This window comes from Heptranchias perlo, chromosome 43, assembly GCF_035084215.1.
Source record: "Heptranchias perlo isolate sHepPer1 chromosome 43, sHepPer1.hap1, whole genome shotgun sequence".
Lineage (NCBI taxonomy): Eukaryota > Metazoa > Chordata > Chondrichthyes > Hexanchiformes > Hexanchidae > Heptranchias > Heptranchias perlo.
The window spans coordinates 6,860,119-6,882,663 of record NC_090367.1 but is presented as its reverse complement, the minus strand read 5'-3'; the positions used below and the strand labels follow the sequence as shown (position 1 = coordinate 6,882,663).

At 44.6% G+C, this 22,545-nt stretch overlaps 1 protein-coding gene across 17 annotated transcripts in view; it reads right to left on the bottom strand.

Annotated features, from left to right (window-relative positions):
• Nucleotides 1-22,545, bottom strand: part of LOC137306476 (neurexin-2-like) — a 1,403,359-nt gene that overhangs the window by 777,604 nt on the left and 603,210 nt on the right. For 13 of the 17 annotated variants that reach the window (XM_067975720.1, XM_067975727.1, XM_067975734.1 and 10 more), the window contains 2 exons: nt 15,294-15,467; nt 9,733-9,852 (listed from right to left, as the gene is read on the bottom strand). In XM_067975720.1, the coding sequence (XP_067831821.1) occupies nt 9,733-9,852; nt 15,294-15,467 (294 nt within the window). Of the gene's footprint in view, nt 1-9,732; nt 9,853-15,266; nt 15,468-22,545 lie in introns of all 17 variants that reach the window. The other 4 variants (XM_067975728.1, XM_067975725.1, XM_067975726.1 and 1 more) reach the window with 2 other exon arrangements.

Here is a 22,545-nt window from a genome sequence, read left to right as displayed (position 1 = left end):
GTGCAGTCAGATTTCCATAGTCCAAGGGATCGGACTGATTGCAGCGCAAGTTAAAATGTGTAAACTGAGAGATAAGGGCATAGTCGATTACTTGCTGGCAGGAACCGATGCATTTAGGTTTTTTTATTTTGGAATTGTATTATAGCAGCACCTGTCATCTATTCATGCTGTGCGTTACTGTGACTGACAGGCACTGTACACAGAGTGCAGATTGATTCAGAAAAAACTGCAAATGAGAAAAATGTTCCCTGACTCCTTATAATTCCACAACTATACTCCATGCAGCGCCTTAGGACTGAATCGGCCCTTGGTATGGTGACCGTGTATCACACTGCAAGATAAAAATAAAAGGCCCACTAATCATTAGACCAGTGAGCAGTACCTGAGGTGCAGGGCCAAGTTTGCTCATTTTAGTACATCTATTATTTTAAAAGTTAATAAAATTCTCGCGACTGGTGAAATTCCATCACATTCCATATCTCATGCTTCAAAAGTGTCACAATCTCTTACGGTTTTAAAACAAGCAGAACGAGAAGGAGAGCCTGTTATTTCATGATGGCTTCCTTCTGCCCCCCGGAAGCCAGAGATTTACAAGCTGTTACAATTTACGATTGGCATTTGATTGATTTCACAAGCAGCTACAATTACCCATTTAGACCGCTCTTCTACAGGGAATATTTGAACAGGGGTCTTAAAGGGACAGCCCAGGTCAATGGCTGAATACCCCAACTGTGCTGGAGAGCCCAGGCAACCCAACAGCAAGTTATAGGCGAGATCTGCTACTGTGAGTGCGTTAAATGTCACTCTCTCACACTCACAAACATTACCTGATCTTCCGTGGCATTGCTCACTGGCAGCTGAGGATCTGGAACTCAAATCCTGCTGTTTAGCTACTAAACTGGGATGACCCTTTAAGACCACTGAGCTCAACTACTCCACGATGGGCCGAACGGCCTCCTTCTGTGATTTCTATGCTACGATTCTCTGTAAGGAAGTGGCCTGAATAGATCATGGGATCACTTAGAGTTTAATTGCTGTTCAACGAGGGAGATGTGTAAATTTCTGGCTCCAAGTCAGAATAAAAACTGCATTCATTAATAAAATTATATATACTCTGCTGATGGAGTGTGACGGATGGTCTCAAAATTGAATCAAAAACTAAATGATAAAACAGAGGACCGGACCCTTACACCGAGGCTACCAGTTCCAATTATACACAAATCTGCTTTCCCTCATGCTACCAAGTATCCAACAGTTATCTACTCCACAACAACAGGGGGAGAAAACACAAATTATTATAATGAGTTGGGGCTTTGAAATCTCCCGTTTATAAAGCAGTTAAGTGCATAAGGGATGAATTGCTTTAAACGAGCCCAAGTCATTTTTGGGTAGGAGTGATCTCAGGTTAATAGTGGCAGATGCAGGTTGTATGCCCGAGGGTAATTCATGTCCACCTGAAGCATGATTAAATAGTGAGGCAATCTACGGTGCCACTATCAGATTCTGCGGAAGCTGTTTATAAACACTGCTTTCTACAGCTGTTTCACAGCAGAAAATTTGTCTTTGCAGATGTGTGACAAGCACGCAGTGCTCACTGGGGAACGAGCGTTTGTGATTATTCCACCTTTTACCTTGGGATTCACAAAGCGTAATGTTTAAGCTCTCATAATGCCTGGTGCCAAAGTGAATGTTATTTTATCAACTGATCAAGAATTCATGCTGCACGCCTCTGATTTCTCCCTCATAGAATCATACAGTGCAGAAGGAGGCCATTCAGCCCATCGCACCTGGAAAAGCTACCCAATTAGTCCCACTTACCCCCACAGCCCTGTAAATTTTTCCTTTTCAAGTATATATCCAATTCCCCTTTGAAAGTTTTTATGGAATCTGCTTCCACCACCCTTTCAGGCAGCGCATTTCAGATCACAGCAACTTGTGGAAAGAAATTTCTCTTATCTTAAATCTACTGATTTTTAAAACCCAAACTTGGCATCACGAGAGATCCATAGAAGTTTACAATGCAGAAGGAGTTCATTCAGTCCATCATGTCTGTGCCCACTCTTCAGTGGAGCAATCCAAATCTAAACCCACTACCCTGCTCTCTTCCCATTGCCCTGTATCTTCCTCTGCTTTAAATATTTATCCAATTTTCCCTGACAAGATACAACAGCCTCTGCCTCAACCACTCCCTGTGACAAAGCATTCCAACAACCCTCTGTGCAAAGGAATTTCTCAAAACCTCTCTCACAAGATAATTATAGATGAAAAAGGCCATTCCAAACATCACAACTCATCCAACCAGAGAGATTCTATCGTCCTCCATCGTGGCATCCAATTGTTTAATAAATGCTTCCTGTGTTTTCGCCTTTTCTACTCTATGTGGAAGTTTATTCCATGTGTTGATCAGTTTCCTGATATCAATCCTAAAATTACTTGTTACTAATTGAACCCGAGTCCCTTAGTTCTATTCCCACAGCTTAATTTAAAGTAATATTCCAGGTTAACTTTTTCTATACCATTTACAAGCTTATACACCTCCATCGGATCACATCTCAGACTCCTCTATGTTGAAAGCCCCAAGTTTCCCCGGTCTCCCCTTATAACTCAGACCCCTGGCTCTGCGGATCAGCCTTGTGGATTTTCTCTGTGCTGCCTCCAGTACTTAAATTTCTCTCTTGTTTCTCGGTGACCAGAACTGGATGTAATACTCAAGGTGCAATCTGACCAGAGTTTGATCATTACCTCCTCCGACCTACATTCTACTGTTTTGGCTATGTCGTTCAACACTGCTCTGCTCTGTATTGGTTGGACATGTTTAGCATCAAGTCTACTAAGGCTCCTCCTTCTCTTTCAGTTTCATCCCAAGCCATTTCATCACCATTCACAGAGTATGTCGGTCAATCTTTCCATCCTACGTCTTGTACTTTATACTAGTTTCCTCAATCTCACATTAATCATTTTAAATTAATCCTCATCCCCGACCCTTCAAGCAGAGGAAATAGTCCTTCCCTATTCACAGATGCATTTAAGGAGAAGCTAGACAAGTACACACGAGGGAGAAAGGAATAGAAGGATATGCTAATAGGGTGAGATTAAGAGGGGTGCGAGGATGCTCATGTGGAGCATAAACTTTGGCATAGACCAGTTGGGCCAACTGGCCTGTTTCTGTGCTGTAAATTCTATGTAATTCTATTCAGCTTATCAAAGCTGTCGTAATTTTAAAAAACTCTATTAAATCTCCTCTTGGCCTCCTATAGTCCCGTGGAAATAGTTCCTGCATCTCAAGTCTAAAGGGACGATCACCTAACTCCTATTCGATTGGCCCCTTCAGTTGAGGAAAATAACAGGGATTGCATTCATTTCAACTCCTCCAGCAACATTCCCAGGCATCAAACTCATCCAACACATGTCCCGGAGAATCCCAAGCCACCAGTTCCAACAAAAACGGTAAACGATACAGGTTGGGCTGTGGGTGTGAGCCCGGACACCTGGAGCTACCTGGCAGCAGCAATGATGGTGGAAAACAATCGAACATGTGGACAATGACGGCATGCACCAATTTTCTTGCCTTTGATACTTCCATTTTATAATTGGGATGAAATCCAAAGTGGTTAGAATTGGGCCGAAGGCAACTATTCATAAATAATACTGAAATCAGTCTAGTTGGGTCGCAAATGTAATTTGCCACTCTTGCTTGGCACTCACTGAACTAACCAGCACTGACTGTAAGACTCAAATACTCAGAGCCTGAAGCAGAAATCCGCATTATCTTTCCCTGTGGAAGCCAGTCTTTGAGAACAATCACAAGATTGGTTCAGAAGACAGAGCCCTTCATGACATTCTTTTGATCTCCTCCTCCCCCAATACCACCCTCCATCTTCTTTCCTTTACAGTCTCTTGCTGTTTCTTAAATGAATCAAGCATCCTGCCGTCAACTACCCTTTCTGGCATCGAGTCCTAGCTGTTGATCACCCACTGTGTAAAGGAACTGGAGGCTAAATTCCTCGAGGCACAATCCTAGGGGTTATACTGGGATCATGCCTGCCTTTGCCTTGAGTGCTGATCCTACTGGATTTTGTGGGGTCAGTTGGAGGGCATCTAATTAGCATGGGGTAAAGTGCTTTGTAAAAAAGGGAGCAAATTTCAGGACATTTCTTCAGGGGTCCTTCCTGGACCTGGACCCCATCATTGAGGCCAGTATGTCTCACCTCACTTGGTGCACTGTCCTCAAGATACACTGGGTCCTGGCTGAGCCATTGGTGCAGGAACTCCTAGCATAGGCAGTCTCTGCTCTTGGCTCTGCAACCTGATGACATTTGCCTTGTAAGGGATGGGCAAGTTGGAAACTCCAGGAAACACTGCAGACCCGTGCAACTCCCGAGGACGTTCTGCTCAGTACTTCCTTACGCTTGTTCTAAAGCTTGAGTCTCTAAATGTAGGTGGGGCATGGGGGGAGCAAGAAAGCAGCTCCTCAAACAGTATGCGTTACTAAATTTAGAATACTACACAGTGGGACGGGGTGGGTTGTTTTGGAAGGGTGGATTCTACAGAGTGGAAGGGACAAATCCATAGGAAGTCTATAAAATAGTCTGGGCCTCATCTCTGGAGCAGTGGGTGAGTCTCCAACTCACCTCGCTGCCCGAAACCCGCCCAAGTTAAAATCAAAGCCCAAAGGTCTGCAATACAAATGCAACTTATTTTATTCTTTAAAACAGAAGTTAATTTATTCCCACTTACTCCTGCGTCTTACGATGTGGAGAAGTTAGTGCTTAAGGATTTTAATGAATTTTTGTCAGCAGCAAAAAAAATATCGGCGCCATGATCTCAACCCTTGCCCAATACCTATCCTGCCCCCTGTTCTCATCCTCTTCCATCACCTTATTGTACTCCTCACACAAAGTAATGTCTCAGAGCATTTTATATTAGAGGGAGGGTCAGGGGGTGATTTTGAATGACAGAGACTTGTGAGCAATGCCACAGGACATCCTTTCTCCCTCCCTTTGTGTGTGCGCGTGAGTGTGTTTGTATGTGTTATACACACAACATATACATCATGAAAAGAATTACACAGATGGTTATCAATAGCTGGTTGCCAGATGGTTGTTTGAAGGCAAGAAAATGGACTCATTTAAGATACAGCTGGCTGCTGTTATAGGAAGAGAGTAGGACTGGTATTCTGTAAGTAGGAGATCCAATGAGCTGAAGGGCTTTCATCACAAATATACGTACACATGAGGAAGGTCTTTCAGTCCATCTACCTCATCCTTCCAAAGTAAGCAATGATTTCCCCATCATAGCATTAAAGTGCCTTTCGAATGGCTCCGGGCTTTGCCTCCACTATCCTACCTGGACGTACACTCCAGGTACTAATCATACTTTGTGTGAAGAAGTGTTTCATTATATTAGACCTGAACTTTCCTTTTACTAGTTTGTACTTGTGTTCCTTTGTTCTGCAGTCATGGTTCAACCTGAGATAGTGCTCAGGATTTCTGTTCCACCTAGTATCTTATAAGAACATAAGAAATAGGAGCAGGAGCAGGCCACATGGCCCCTCAAGCCTGCTCCACCATTCAATCAGATCATGGCTGATCTTCGACCTCAACTCCACTTTCCTGCCCGATCCCCATATCCCTTGATTCCTCTAGAATCCAAAAATCTATCTATTTCAGCCTTGAATATACTCAATGACTGAGCATCCACAGCTCTTTGGGGTAGAGAATTCCAAGGAGTCACTACCCTCTGAGTGAAGAAATTCCTCCTCGGTCTCAGTCTTAAATGGCCGACCCCTTATCCTGAAGCTATGCCCCCTCCATTTAGACTCTCCAGCCAGGGGAAATAATCTCTCAGCATCTACCCTGTCAAGCCCTCTAAGAATTTTATGTGTTTCTATGAGATCACCTCTCATTCTTCTAAAATCCAGAGAGTATAGGCCGATTCTACTCAATCTCTCCTCGTAGGACACCCTCTCATCCCAGGAATCAATCTAGTTAACCTTCACTAAGGCAAGTATATCCTTCCTCAGATAAGGAGATCAAAACTGTGCACAGTACTCCAGGTGTGGTCTCACCAAAGCCCTGTACAATTGCAGCAAGACTTATATAAGGTCTCCTCTCATTCTCCTCCCTTCAAGGCCGAAGACACCAAATGTTTCTAACAGTTCCTGATGACTCAGTCCTCTGATACTGGGGCCTTCACTGAATCGCCCTCCAAGGATTGGGTTTTGTCACAGTGACCAGAACTGAACACAGTACTCAAGATGCGATCTGACCCCAGCACTGTACAGCTTCAGCATGACGCCTCAGACTTACACTCCACTGGTTTAGTGAGATGGCTTGCCCTTCTCTTCACTATCCATAACTGAAGTCAGTGTGAGGTGCAACCTTTTGCTTATTTAGATTGGCTACAGCTTCAAACTTTTTTGATAGTACAATAATACTTTACCATAAACACCACTGAGATCTGAAGAAATGGTAGCATGAACTTACAACAGGTGCATAACAATTTCAAATATTGGTACGACTATAAATAGATCACCACAGGAGCAGTAAGTCATCCAACTATTTTATTTTCCAATCAATTTCCTATAAAATTGTTTAATGGGAACATTCTGTAATAAAGTCACAGTTTATATAACTGGACCATTTTGTCCAACATACCGTTATTTCAAAATCATACTGCCAAAGTTGGCTCCAACTTCATGCAACTTGCCCGAGTGTGATTTGGTTGTAAAAGCACCCAGATAGCACTTCCTGATCTGAGACCACCTTCAGGAAATAATCTCACACCAGGCTGGTTTCACATTCCCACTGTCAGCTCTTGGCAGAGCCTCGTTTTCCGCATGCCCGGCAGAGAAAGGTGAAGGTTGTGAGGTAACTTGGATGTGTCAGCCTCCTGTGGCACAACTCAGTGCCCGCGGTGTAAGAGAGGCCCAATTCAGAGCTCCGACTGTACTGTTGGCCTTCACAATGCAAGAAAATGTTTAGCGTGTAAACATTCTGAACCCACAAAACAGCAATGGATTGAGAGAACGCTCAGTGGGAGAGAATAGTAGACAACTGTTTTCTTAAGTGTGGACTGTGAGCAAACACAACTTCATGCCACCACAAGAATAAAACCAATACCTGAATATACATACAGTGTAACTGGCACATGTCACATGGCATAGTTTGGCCAGTTGCTTTGCAAATCCAACATTGTACCAATTATTTGGAAAGAAGAAGGGGCTATACTTACAGCCCACTTTTCAGATGGAGATATCTGCATCTGCCTGCGTAATATCTCCAACAGGCCACACACAGGTGAGATACGGGCTTACTTTGTGTTAACGGGAGGGGATAGCCGGTGGTGATTGCCAACTGTTCCTGTTTTTCTGATACTTTACAGTAATAAAAGCAGCTCATACCCATGCTGTTCGGAGGAGTTTATATATTTTTTATTATCCCTCCTTAAGGTGCTGTAATCTTACCGAGATGGGATTCCAATTGCCTTAAATGATGGTCAGCTTTAGGCTTGATAAACAAATGCACAAGTCTGCATATCACAAATGGATCAGTGCTCTCTCCATTAGCTTTCTGCTAGCGACACATCCTACATCTTTCAGACTGTGCCTTATGATCACAAGATCCCAAACTGGCCGCTGCAGAGACCAAAAGTCAACCATTAAACAGCCCTTCTCCATCCAGTATTCAGATGCATTCAGCTATTATAAGAGCATATCCAGACCACAGGTAAACAATGATGAAAGGTCTCATGGTACTGAATGATTCAGCCTCTGGATTCTCGTGGCCAGCTGCTAGCTGCAGATAATAAAGACCATTCCAAGCTTGGCTATGTCACAACATGTCAGCCAACCTCTGCTGTATGGAGTTTTTCACCGTACCCGGAACAGCTGTGCGTGTGTGTATAAAATATAAACATTAACATGCCCCATAAGGATTCTGTGTCTGTATGCTGTCTTGTGCCCTTGCAGGCTCTTGTGGCCAGATGGTCTCTATTTATACAATAGTCAGTCTGTGTGCGAGGAGCCTATAACAATTCTGATTGTGCACACGCTATATCCACATTTGAATCTGAGACACCAAAATTCCTGGGCTCCAGGAGAGTGGAATATTTGATTTTCATTTGAGGGAGGTACAGGAACTTGGGCGAAACCAAGTTATGCAGGGGATTCTGCCCTGTTTGTACTGTCCCTTTAATTCTGGAAGGGGAGAGCCATGGGTGGACAATCTACCCACTCTGTCCTACAGGGGTGGGGGGCGGGTGGGAGGGTGAAGAGTTTGTGGGTTACCGTTGGAATCTGCCCTTTACGTCCTTAAAAGACCTCAGCACAATTCTTGCCGACTGACGAGCTCCATAAGAACCTTTACTGGGGAAAGGTAATCGCTCCCAGAGGATTGTTTACCTTGCACAAGAGGTCTGCTTACGCCACTGGGAGCAGAAGACATGAGGGCGATACTTTACTTCAGGGCCTCTTCTCCACCATCAGAGGGGCATGGCGCCAGTCTGCCAATTGCAGCCAGTGGTTCAGAGAGGGCACCATGAAAGTGCCCTTGCAGCTATGATGTGCCCACCCCGGCCATGCAAATTACCGTGTCGCTGCAATTTGGGATGGGGCTGGCAGCTGCTGGCATGGGTGGAGGGAGCTGCTGCTTCACTGCACTTGAGCTGGCAGAGTGGGCCCCTCAGGGCCAATGTGTCTGTACAGCACTATACCATGCCCATAGTGACTGTGTGTGTGAGAGATTGTCATTATATACACACTGCACCTACACCGACTATATGGGTTTGTATGTTTGTATGTTTGTGCATATATAAACACTACCGTACCATGCCCATAGTGGCTTGAAAGTCAATTAACTGGCTGATTTGCAATCAATTAAAACATCAAATTGATCATAATGAACTCTACAGAACCAGCACTGCTATATACCAGTCAGCCTGTTGTTGGATCTCTCAGCAAATGAATACTGATTGGCCCCGACATTTATAGCAACCCGCCGTTCTATAAACATCTGCCTAAAGCAACTGCATCAGGCAAAGACTCAGGTACATATGTATATATTTCAGGCAAACTCGCAGCGAGGAACAAGGATATTCAACTTGAGAAAAGAAACACATCTGAATTTTTCCGGTCTATTGTTCAGATTCTTTTCCGCAAAGTCCAGCATAAAATGAAAGGACAGAAATAAACTGATGACATTTGAAAACACTGATTGCAATGGGACCTGCGTTACCAACTATAATGGAGGGGAGTGTGTCACCGTCCACACACCCCCCTCACCCCCTCACCCTCCACGTCTCGAGGGCAATAGATCAACAGCGGATCATTTTAGTCTGACACTTATGGTACAGCAATAGCCTCAGCACAGGAGTGAAGACATGGAAATATAAATAACAGAAACATTATCTATCTTCATTCACCAAGAAAAAGAGGAATTACATGCGACAAATGAAACTGTGCGATGACGGAACGCCTCAGACAAAGGTTTGCCATGTGCAAATTCTGGGGGATAAAAGGTCTGCAGATAATGGAGGTTCTTTAACATATATAGAAATAACTTTCTTTTAATAAATCAAAGGTAGTTGAATCATGTATGAAGTACCTGTCTATCCCTGTTCCCAAAACTCTCAGGCTGTACTTTAATCCAGAACCCCTCCTCCTCCCATTCACTTCCCATGTGTTGGCCTGCCTCTTGATTCATAAAGTGAGAAACATGGAGGGTCTGTACTCACGATAGTTGCAGATGGTGCCGCCAAATGATGTCATGCTACAGTCACACGTGTACCCATCCCACTGCTGGATGCAAGCACCCTGATTGGCACAGGAGTCCTCTTGGCACGTAGTGCTGGGACCTAGGGTGACAACACAGAATCATAGCTGGAGACCGATGGCCATTACACAGGAGAATGTCACCCCTTCCCGACTGTGCCAACGATTTTTAACTGAATGCTACCAGGAGCTTTTACACTATGGAGTACAACGTAGAGAAATGTGAAATTATCCACTTTGGTCGGAAAAATAGGAAAGCAGAATATTTTTTAAAAGGTGAGACTAAGAAATGTTGGTAGTCAGAGGGATTTGAGTGTCCTTGTACACGAATCACAGAAAGTTAACGTGCGTACAGCAAGCAATTAGGAAAGCAAATGGTATGTTAGCCTTTATTGCAAGGAGGTCTGGCTGCAATTATATATGGCTCTGGTGAGACCACACCTGGAGTACTGAGTACAGTTTTGGTCACCTTACCTAAGGAAGGATATACTTGCCTTATAGGAGGTGCAACGAAGGTTCACTAGATTGATTCCTGGGATAAGAGGGTTGTCCTATGAGGACAGATTGAGTAGAATGAGCCTATACTCTCAGGAGTTTAGAGGAATGAGAGGTGATCGCATTGAAACGTATAAAATTCTTAGAGGGCTTGACAGGGTAGATGCTGAGAGGCTGACTCTCCTGGCTGGAGAGTCTAGATCTAAGGGTCATAGTCTCAAGATAGGGAGTCAGTCATTTAGGACAGAGATGAGGAAAAATTTCTTCACTCAGAGGGTTGTGGATCTTTGGAATTCTCTACCCCAGAGGGCTGTGGATGCTGAGTCGTTGAGTATATTCGAGAGTGAGATCGATGGCTATTTGGACACTAAGGGAATCAAGGGATATGGGGATAGGGCAGGAAAGTGGAGTTGAAGTAGAAGATCAGCCATGATCTTATTGAATGGCAGAGCAGGTTCAAGGGGCCACATGGCCTACACCTGCTCCTTTTTCTTGTGTTCTTATGTATGAAAATACCAGCGCCTCACCACTGCAGTGTCCGTGTGCAAGTGCCTCAGAAATCCTCATCCATGCCTTTGTTACCTCCAGACTTGACTATTCCAATGCTCTTCGGCCGGCCTCCCACCTTGCACCCTCCGTAAACCTGAGTTTATCCAAAATTCTGCTGCGCACACCAAATCCTGTTCACCCATCACCCACTGTGCTCGCTGACCTACATCGGCTCCCGGTCCGACAACACCTTGGTTTTAAAATTCTCATCCTTGTGTTCAAATCCCTTCATGGCCTCGCTCCTGCCTAGTTCTGTAATCTCCTCCAGCCCTACAACCCTCCAATCTCTGTGCTCCTCCAATTCTGGCCTCTTGCACATCCTTGATTTTTATCGATTGTGACCCAAGGTCCAGCATCTACAGTTTCCAGGGAGATATAGAATCACAGAATTTACAGCCCAGCCCATTGAGCATGTGTCAGAACTAACTCTTCAACTGGGGTTATCTACACTAATCCCATTTCCCTCTTCTTCCCTGAGGGTGCAGAGGAGATTTACTAGAATGGTACCACGGATGAGGGACTTCAGTTATGTGGAGAGACTGGAGAAGCTGGGATTGTTCTCCTTACAGCAGAGAAGGTTAAGGGGAGATTTAATCGAGGTGTTCAAAATTATGAGGGATTTTGATAGAGTAAATAGGGAGAAACTGTTTCCACTGGCAGGAGGGTCAGTAACCAGAGGACACAGATTTAAGATAATTGGTAAAAGAACGAGAGGGGAGATGAGGAGAATTTTTTTTACGCAGCAAGTTGTTATGATCTGGAATGCGCTGCCTGAAAGGGCGGAGGAAGCAGATTCAATAATAACTTTCAAAAGGGAATTGGATAAAGACTGGAAAAGGAAACATTTGCAGGGTTTTGGGGAAAGAGCAGGGGAGTGGGTCTAATTGGATAGCTCTTTCAAAGAGCTGGCATTGGCACGATGGGCTGAATGGCCTCTAGTAAAATTCTATGGTTGTATGTTTTTTTTTATTCGTTCATGGGATGTGGGCATTGCTGGTGAGGCCAGCATTTATTGCCCATCCCTAATTGCCCTTGAGAAGGTGGTGGTGAGCCGCCTTCTTGAACCGCTGCAGTCCGTGTGGTGAAGGTTCTCCCACAGTGCTGTTAGGTAGGGAGTTCCAGGATTTTGACCCAGCGACGATGAAGGAACGGCGATATATTTCCAAGTCGGGATGGTGTGTGACTTGGAGGGGAACGTGCAGGTGGTGTTGTTTCCATGTGCCTGCTGCCCTTGTCCTTCTAGGTGGTAGAGGTCGCGGGTTTGGGAGGTGCTGTCGAAGAAGCCTTGGCGAGTTGCTGCAGTGCATCCTGTGGATGGAGCACACTGCAGCCACAGTGCACTGGTGGTGAAGGGAGTGAATGTTTAGGGTGGTGGATGGGGTGCCAATCAAGCGGGCTGCTTTGTCCTGGATGGTGTCGAGCTTCTTGAGTATTGTTGGAGCTGCACTCATCCAGGCAAGTGGAGAGTATTCCATCACGCTCCTGACTTGTGCCTTGTAGACGATGGAAAGGCTTTGGGGAGTCAGGAGGTGAGTCACTCGCCGCACAATACCCAACCTCTGACCTGCTCTTGTAGCCACAGTATTTATGTGGCTGGTCCAGTTAAGTTTCTGGTCAATGGTGATCTCCAGGATGTTGATGGTGGGGGATTCGGTGATGGTAATGTCATTGAATGTCAAGGGGAGGTGGTTAGACTCTCTCTTGTTGGAGATGATCATTGCCTGGCACTTGTCTGGCACGAATGTTACTTGTCACTCATCAGCCCAAGCCTGTATGTTGTCCAGGTCTTGCTGCATACGGCCTCGGACTGCTTCATTATCTGAGGGGTTGCAAATGGAACTGAACACTGTGCAATCATCAGAGAACTTCCCCCTTATGATGGAGGGAAGGTCATTGATGAAGCAGCTGAAGATGGTTGGGCCGAGGACACTGCCCTGAGGAACTCCTGCAGCAATGTCCTGGGGCTGAGATGATTGGCCTCCAACAACTGCTACCATCTTCCTTTGTGTTCGGTATGACTCCAGCCACTGGAGAGTTTTCCCCTTGATTCCCATTGACTTCAATTTTACGAGGGCTCCTTTGTGCCACACCCGGTCAAATGCTGCCTCGATGTTAAGGGCTGTCACTCTTAACCTCACCTCTGGAATTCAGCTCTTTTGTATCCTATCCTATAGAATCACTGAAAAGTGAGTAGAAGCAGGAACCCTGGCAGTGTTTTCTATGTCTCTCTCTAGTCCAGGTTCCCTGAAGCCAACTGCATCTGGGCCAGTTAAGATCAGTAAACTCCACCCAGTATGGAAGCTTTTCAAGATGGGAAGAGGAAGCAAGGTAGCAAGGTTGAGGAACAGTTAAGGATTCCATAGTGCAAGGCCATGAAGGTTGAAGGCTCCATCACGGACGATGCAGCAGAGGGTAAGGGGCAATACAGAGTAAAGAGTTGGACGACTGGAAGATGTGAGCTGGGATATAATGCTGGACAAAATTCCACGGTTAAAGAAAGAACAAACTTGCAATTATATAGTGCCTTTCACAACCTCAGGATATCCCAAAGTGCTTTACAGCCAATGAAGTACTTTTGTTTGAAGTGTAGTCACTGTTGTAATGTAGGAAATACGGCAGCCAATTTGCACACAGCAAGATCCCACAAACAGCAATGAGATAATGACCAGATAATCTGTTTATTTTAGTGATGTTGGTTGAGGGATAAATATTGGCCAGGACACCAGGGAGAACTCCCCTGCTCTTCTTCGAAGTGATGTCATGGGATCTTTTACGTCCACCTCAGAGGGACTCGGTTTAACGTCTCATCTGAAAGACGGCGCAACACTCCCTCACTACTGTACTGGTGTGTCAGTCAAGATTTTGTGCTCAAGTCTCTGGAGTGAGGACTTTAAACCTACGACCTTCTGACTCAGAGGTGGGCGTGCTGCCCTCTGAGCCACAGCTGACAACGGGCAAAGGGAGCTGATTATAAAGTAGAAGACGAGGATTTTAAAATGAATGCACTCATGGATGGAGTGGTGGTTTGCAAGGACAGGGAATACAGATGTGCTGAATCGGTTATGAGCAGCAGAGTTCTGGGCAAGTCGAGTTTATGTGGGGTGGACCTTGAGAAGCCACAAGGAGAGTGTTGGAAAAATCAAGCCTCCAAGGGATGGATGACATTTTCACTGATAGAGGGGTTGGCAGGCAATGTTTCTATTAGACCAGACCTTCCTGTAGGCCCTGAAATTCCATGGGGGGTTTTCCCAGTATACGGCTTTTCTCCGCTGGTCTGCTGCCAAGTAATGGCAGGAGACTTGAGTGAACCCCTGCAGAATGTCTGTGCTCTTATTTATAATAGGTTGGAGGCAGTTATCCCTCAAGAAAAGCTTTATAAATTCTTATTTTTCTTTGTCTATTCTGTATAATGGTCTTTTCAAAAGAATATTTTTTTCTCTGTTTTATTTTCTCATTCTGCTTCCCACTTAACTCTGCCGGAGGCTCCAAACTTTGCTCTTATTGAGATTTGCACCTCTGTGCTGTTATTTTTGGACTTGGCCTTTTAATGCAGCATCAAATGTAGCTACACAAGGGTCATTGCAGCCCACTTCCAGTTTACTAATCAGTCCTGCTGGACTGCTAAATACTAAATCTAATACAGCATTTCCCACAGTGATCTTTCAATGTTATGTCAAGAAAACCAGTTACTGCCTCTGAACTATACTTTCACCTCTGCCTCCTGCTCTGCTTTTCCCATGGATTTGACCATTTTACCTCCTGGGACATTAGAACGGGCCCATACAGCCCAAGAGAGTCATGGGGTTCGACACCTAGTGGGCGCTGGTTTCAATAGGGGTGCAGCAATTAGACTTTAAATACCCTTGGGCTAAGGAGGGGAGAAAAAAAGTGAGTGCGCAGAAATCATTTATTAACTTGACTGCAGGAAAGCAAACACATCTGTGGACATCTGGTGCAGACTAGAATCAGGCTTGACTCCACAGTCACTTAGTATCATGAAGAATGGCCAATTGGATGAGGCTCTAGCACTCCCCATGGAGCTATACGCTAGCATAAGCGTGGAAAGGAGGGAATAAAATTGGAAAAATAATCCTTTAAATGTAAATGGACAAATCAGGGCTTCTTCTTAAAACGGAGGAACCAACTTTTGATGAAAGAGTGCTAGCCTGGATCGAGAGAGTCAGATTTCTAATCCTCTTCTCCAACTGGAAGTCTACTTCTGAGGGTGGTACTGTTTCTGATGCCTCAGTTCTGTTCTCCCAAGGCTAAATGTGCTACTCGCATATACCATGTCATCTCAAGTTCTGACTTAGAATCACTGAAGCTCGCTCACCAAAAGATAGGCAAGCCCTCAGATCCCTTCAGGCTTCTATTCAAACTTGAGATGCTTGTTTGGGACCCCAGCGGGCCAGTGCCACGGATCTCCCATCCATGAGGTAAAGATCGCACTAACCAAAAGAACCACATAAACATGCCGTACCTCCGCATCCTCGCTCAATCAGCCCAATGCGGTGTAGGGCATCAGCTATCAGGTCCGGCAGCCGTCCATTCAGGTCAATCGATGCCAGGCAGCCCTGGAAACCCTCTCGAGACGCAACCAGTTTGGGAAGGTTGTTGAACATCCCCTTGTTGAGTCCACCAACATACAGCTCCCCTGGTTCACAAAAGAAATGAAGCCACTTTAGTACAGGATCGAACAGCACAATTTTAAATAACTGAATCAAACTGACTCTAATGCCGCCTTTCTGTTATTGCTGCCGGGACTGGCAGTGCCAACCTTGGCAGCATTTCTGTGGTGCAGATAAATCAGCACTGCTGTAGCCAGAGAAACGCGACTACTTCAGGAGGTCAGCACATACACCCTTACCTTCTTACTATTCAGTGTGGAACACATTCAGGATCATAATACAGATACGAGTGAGGAAAGCTATTTGGACAATCCCAGCGCACCCACTCAGAAATAACCTACAGTATCCCCAGTTACAGTGTCTGTCTCTTAAATGACTCAAAATAGAAGTCCATTCCATGTGTTGGTCACTCTGTATCAAGACTTCCTCCTGATATTGCTGTAAATTTCCCCTTCCCCAGTGGCCCCTTGTCTTACCATCAGATTCGATTTAGTTTGAAGTAGTGTTCCAGGTTTACCTTTCTATACTCTTTACTATGTTATAGAGCCCTGTGAGATTCCTTCTCCGTCACTTTAGACCTGATTTTAACCTAACCTGCCCAGTGGGAATGCGACGGGTTAAGGTCGGACACCTGTCACACCCCTTTGAAGTCAATGGAGAGTGAATTTGGGCGGGGTGTATAATTGGCATTCATCCCAAACCTGTCAGTTAGGTTGGGTTAAAGTCACCACCTTGGTTTCAAGGCTAAAGAGCGCAGACTTTCCCTGCCTTTCCGCATAGCTCAGTCCTCTGACACTGGGCATCAGCCTCCTGAGGCTTTGAATAGCTCTCTTGCACCTTGGCTCAAGGTGCAGTCTCACCAGCGCACTGCACGTCATCCTCTGACTTCCACTTTACTGGTTTTGCAATGAATGTTCAGCATTCTATCTCCATCCCCACCACTTGCTTTCTGGTAAAGTATTGCCACCAGACACACTTGGTGCTCAAAACTAAAGCATATTTGGATGCTCCTTTTTGGTCTCGCTGCTCATAATTGAAACCATTTCTTCTTGCCACCAATGTATCCCACTCCTAGTGATCACACATCAGCTTCAATTCATTCCTGCTTCCAGCCTTTGCACTGCAAACAAGATCGATTCTCAAGTTGGCTACATTGAGTTTTTAAGAAAACAAGGGGAAAGTTCACTTATTCTTTTCTGGAGTTAATTGGCAGTGATTTATGAGATATTCGGGAGAATTTCCCCTTAGGCTGCTTGTTTAGCTGGATGGGGAATTCTATGGTCGCCTGAACTGTTTTACCAACAATACAATCTGAGCTTAAAGTGATATTTGGCCTCTTTTATCTTTAATCACTCCTGAATTGTGACCTCTGTGTATTCTTGTTACTTTGAAATCGTCCCCCAGGTGGAAGGATGAACAAATCTAAATTCTCAGAGAGTGTATCTTTCTTCTCCTCCTTGCTCGAGTATGGTTCCGCGGGGGCCAACGGCCACTATTATCTCACCCAATTGGTCATTCTCACTATAAGAGTCTAACCAGTAATTATCGGCAATGTAAGTGACCATGTGTGATCGTCACTATCACACTCATTCAATATCCCACTGGTGGGAACTCGAGTAGAATTTCCCCCCCTTCCTAGCCCAGGAGCGATATGGTGGCGGGTGTCTCCACATGCAGCATTATGGATTTGCATGCTTCAAGAGGGGATCTCCAAGGTACTGATTGTGAGGGTACAAGGGGCATCAATTTCCAATTGTTGACTCATACCATTGCGTTGGCATGCTGCAGAATGCCCGCTTCAGCCTAGGCACAATCCTTCAGAACTACGTTGAGGGGTCTTCCTTCAATAATAGCAAAGCCCCAATCGCAGGTTAAGCTTGTGGCTAAAGGCTATGATTCCAAACCGTTCTGCTTCAGGGATCAGGACTCCTGCACGAGCACAGAAAGGTTTTCTCTGGCCCAGGTGTAAGATCTGCGACCATGCTTAAGGTGAATTTGTGCAACAGGGCTGCAGGGATGGATAGCTTTGGCCTACAGTACCCCATCACCGAGTACCCTGAAAGGGAAGTCAGTCTCACAATGGGCCTGTCGCTTTGCCAAAATCCATCACGAGAACCTGGATTATGCAGTTGGTGATAAGTAAAGATAGAAGAAAAAACGTGCATTTATATAGCGCCTTTCACGACCTCAGGACGTCCCAATATGCTTTACAGCCAATGAAGTATTTATGAAGCCTGCTCACTGTTGTAATGTAGGGAAACGTGGCAGGCAATTTGCGCACAGCAAGATCCCACAAACAGCAATGTGATAAATGACCAGTTAATCTGTTTTTAGTGATAAGAACATAGGAACATAAGAAATAGGAGCAGGAATAGTCCATACAGCCCCTCGAGCCTGCTCCACCATTCAATCAGATCATGGCTGATCTTCAACCTCAACTCCACTTTCCCGCCCGATCCCCATACCCCTTGATTCCCCTAGAGTCCAAAAATCTATCGATCTCAGTCTTGAATGTACTCAACGACTGAGCATCCACAGTCCTCTGGGGTAGAGAATTTCAAATATTCACAACTCTCTGAGTGAAGAAATTCCTCCTCATCTCAGTCCTAAATGGCCGACCCCTTATCCTGAGACTATGTCCCCTAGTTCTAGACTCTCCAGGCAGGGAAACAGCCTCTCAGCATCTACCCTGTCAATTCCTCTTAGAATCTTATACATTTTGATGAGATCACCTCTCATTTTCCTAAACTCCAGAGAATATAGGCCCATTCTACTCAACCTTTCCCCATAGGACAACCCTCTCATCCCAGGAATCAATCTAGTGAACCTTTGTTGCACACCCTCTAAGGCAAGTATATCCCTCCTTAGGTAAGGAGACCAAAACTGCACAGAGTACTCCAGGTGTGGTCTCACCAAAGCCCTGTACAATTGCAGCAAGACTGCCTTACTCTTGTACTCCAACCCCCTTGCAATAAAGGCCCTCATATCATTTGCCTTCCTAATTGCTTGCTGTACCTGCATGTTAACTTTCCGTGTTTTGTGTACAAGGACACCTAAATCTCTCTGAAGACCAACATTTCTCACCATTTAAAAAAATTTTGTTTTTCTATTTTTCCTACCAAAGTGAATAATCTCACATTTCCCCATATTATACTCCATCTGCCACTTTCTTGCCCACTCAATTAACCTGTTGCTATCCCTTTGCAGACTCTTTGCATCCTCCTCATAGCTTACTTTCCTACCTAGTTTTGTATCATCAGCAAACTTGGATACATTACACTCGGTCCCTTCATCTAAGTCATTAATATAGATGATAAATAGCTGAGGCCCAAGCACCGATCCCTACGGCACCCCACTAGTTACAGCCTGCCAACCTGAAAATGACCCAATTTTTCCTACTCTCAGTTTTCTGTCCGTTAACCAATCCTCAATCCATGCTAATATATTACCCCCAATCCCACAAACCCTTATCTTGTGTATCAGCCTCTTATGTGGCACCTTATCAAATGCCTTTTGAAAATCCAAATATATCACATCCACTGGTTCCTCCTTATCTACCCTGCTAGTGACACCCTCGAAAAACTCTAATAGATTTGTGAAACACAATTTCCCTTTCATAAAACCGTGTTGACTCTGCCTGATCATATTATGATTTTCTAAGTGCCCTATTACTATGCCCTTAATAATAGATTCTGGCATTTTCACTGCTGCTGATGTCAGGCTAACTGGCCTGTAGTTCCCTGTTTTCTCTCTCCCTCCTTTCTTGAATAGCAGTGTTACATTTGCTACCTTCCAATCCACGGGGACTGTTTTAGAATCCAGGGAATTTTGGAAGATCAGAACCAATGCATCCACTATCTCTGCAGCCACCTCTTTTAGAACCCCAGGGGATTTGTCGGCTTTCAATCCCATTAATTTTTCTAAAACTTTTTCTTTACTAATCTTAATTAACTTAAGTTCCTACCCCTCATTTGACCCTTGGTTCCCCACTATTTCTGCTATGTTTTTTGTGTCTTCTACTGTGAAGACAGATATAAAATATTTGTTTAACGTCTCTGCGATTTCGTTATTCCCCATTATAATTTCTCCTGTGTCAGCCTCTAAAGGACCCACATTTACTTTTGCTAATCTCTTCCTTTTTATTTATTTCTAGAAGCCCTTACAATCTGTTTTTATATCTCTTGCTAGTTTATTCTTATATTCAATTTTTTCCACTTTATCAATTTCTTGGTTATCCTTTGCTGATTTCTAAAACCCTCCCAATCCTCAGGCTTACTACACTTTTTGGCAACATTGTAAGCCTCTTCCTTTAATCTAACACTATCCTTAACTTTTCTAGTTAGCCATGGTCGGATCACTTTTCCTGTGGCGTTTTTATTCCTCAAGGGTATGTATATTCGTTGGGAATTATGAATTATTTCTTTAAATATTCTCCATTGCTAATCCACCGTCATATCTTTTAATCTAATTTCCCAATCTACCTTAGCCAACTCGCCCCTCATAACTACATAATTGGCTTTGTTTAAATTTAAGACCCTAGTTTCGGACTTAACTCGATCACTCTCAAACTCAATATGAAATTCTATCATATTATGATCACTCTTCCCCAGAGGATCCTTTATTATAAGATTACTAATTAATCCTGTCACATTACACATTACTAGATCTAAAATAGCCTGTTCCCTAGTTGGTTCCTCAACATAGTGTTCTAGAAAACTGTCTCAGATGCATTCCATTTACTCGTCCTCCAAACTACTTTTGCCAATTTGGTTTGTCCAGTCTATATGAAGATTAAAGTCCCCTATGATTACTGCAATACCCTTGATGTAGATTGAGGGATAAATATTTGCCTGAAAACCTGGGATATTGCATTGCTGTTGGAACGAAGAACATCAAGGAGCTAGCAACCCTATCTGGAACACCAAGGGTATTTGTGCCTCAAACAGAATCTTATTCACCAGCGTCAGAAGGACAGCTCCAAAGACAGCTTCTTGGCTCTGTCCTTTAAAGCCTCTGCTGTCTCTCTGCTATCTCAAGCAGTAATGAAACGCTGGCGGTTGGCATGTATGTATCATCTCATTGATTGTACATTTAATATCACTCTCGTCAGTATATTTTACATCAATCTCTTCTACCTATCTCCCACTAACGCATTTTATATCACTTAGTCTCTCTGGTACAATTTAAATGATCAATCTCCGCAGTTTCATCCTCGACTATTTCATCACAAGTCAGCCTGGGAACTACCTAACCGTACAGCACTCGCAATAAAGATTTGTGGGGGACAGCGAGGCAGGAAGGGAAATTTAGATGAGGCGCTAATTTTTGTCAGCAAACCCCGGAAAGTGGATGCCAGATTAGAAACTCTGGCAACTGGAATGTAATAAGGCACCTGTGCGATGCACTGCCATCTAGCCGCATGATGCATGGTGCCATTACCCTGATGGGCGACATGCCGAGCTACAGGCCTGCTATTGCTCATGTAGTGTAGGATTATGGACCCACCCATGCTGTTTAGTGTAGCAGGATAAATTACAAATCTAGTGATGTAAACATTGCTGTGGTTATTAGGGAGATGCACAGAAAATGGATCGCTGTACTTCTCCATCTGTTGAGTTATACAGCAACATTATTTCCGTTGCTGTATACGGAGAAAAATGCTCTTTTAGGTAGCTGACACTTGTTTTTGGAAGTCCGAAAGAAGGGTCCTGGGAAGCGTCAATTTTTGCAAAGGGGATCTTACACATTAACATTTGCACAGGTTCATTCCCCCTCCCCTCCCACCCCACAGGAAAGTTTGAAAATCTATGGACTGCAATATGATGCAGCCACTGAATCGGCCACTTGGGACTCATAATTCCCGATGTTTACGGTTGGTCTCAATTTGCTGCCTTAAATGGCCATGCTGTGAGAAAGGGCTCATTATGGAAATTTATAGTGTCCAGTGGCCTAGTGCCTTCTCCGAATGGATCTTGCCCATTGATTCTCTAAACACTGGCAGCAGCATCCCGATTAGTTCCAATTATGGATGGAATACAATTCATTACACTCACTCACCGCTCCCCTAATTAGCACTGATTTTATTAGAGATATTCTGCTTCTGGGCTGCTGCCTGGACGTCAATTCAATTAATCACGTGAAATAATACATCGTGCTCCAAGTGCCGTGACACACAGACTTTAAGCTACCAGTCTGATGAACGTCTCTGAGCTCCGCAAAAAAAAAGGGAATAATTTGTTGAGCGAAATGCAAAGTGCCGATATGAGACATTGCAAACGCTGTTCTCAATGAGAAAGGAGCATGCTGCCCCATGTCCAGCTCAGACAGGGTGGGTATGGGCGATCCCACATTCTGCTCTGACAGGATAAGGTGCTGGCATCCCAACGTCAGACATCTGTTTGAACAGATGGGATATAAGCTGCCCCATGCCCACTTCTGAATAGACTGAACGCAGACAGGTTGAGTTCAGCTCTAAAGGAACAAACATTTATCTCATTGAAACATATAAAATTCTGACAGGGCGAGACAGGATGCAGGGAGGATGTTTCCCCTGGCTGGGGGGTCCAGAATGAGGGATCACAGTCTCAGGATACAGGGTAGGACATTTAGGACTGAGATGAGGAGAAATTTCTTCACTCAGAGGGTGGTGAACCTGTGGAATTCTCTACTACAGAAGGCTGTTGAGACCAAGTTACTGAATATATTTAAGAAGGAGCTAGATAGATTTCTAGACTCAAAAGGCATCAAGGGGTATGGGGAGAGAGCAGGAATATGGTATTGAGATAGAGGATCAGCCATAATCATATTGAATGGCGGAGCAGGCTCGAAGGGCCGATTGGCCTATTCCTGCTCCTATTTTCTATGTTTCGAAACATGGGTAGCCTCAACTCCTGCTCTGAAGAGAGGGGCACGGGTAACTTTGAATGAATGAGATACTGGCAGCCCATATCCCGTTTCGAATGGTGCAACACAAGAACTCCCACCTCGGAACAGATTGGGCACAGACGGTCCATGCTCAGTTGAAGGACACAGATATGAGCAGGCTCACATACAGTTTTTAACGGTTGGGCTACCACAGACCTTATGCCCAGTTCTGGTGGGCTG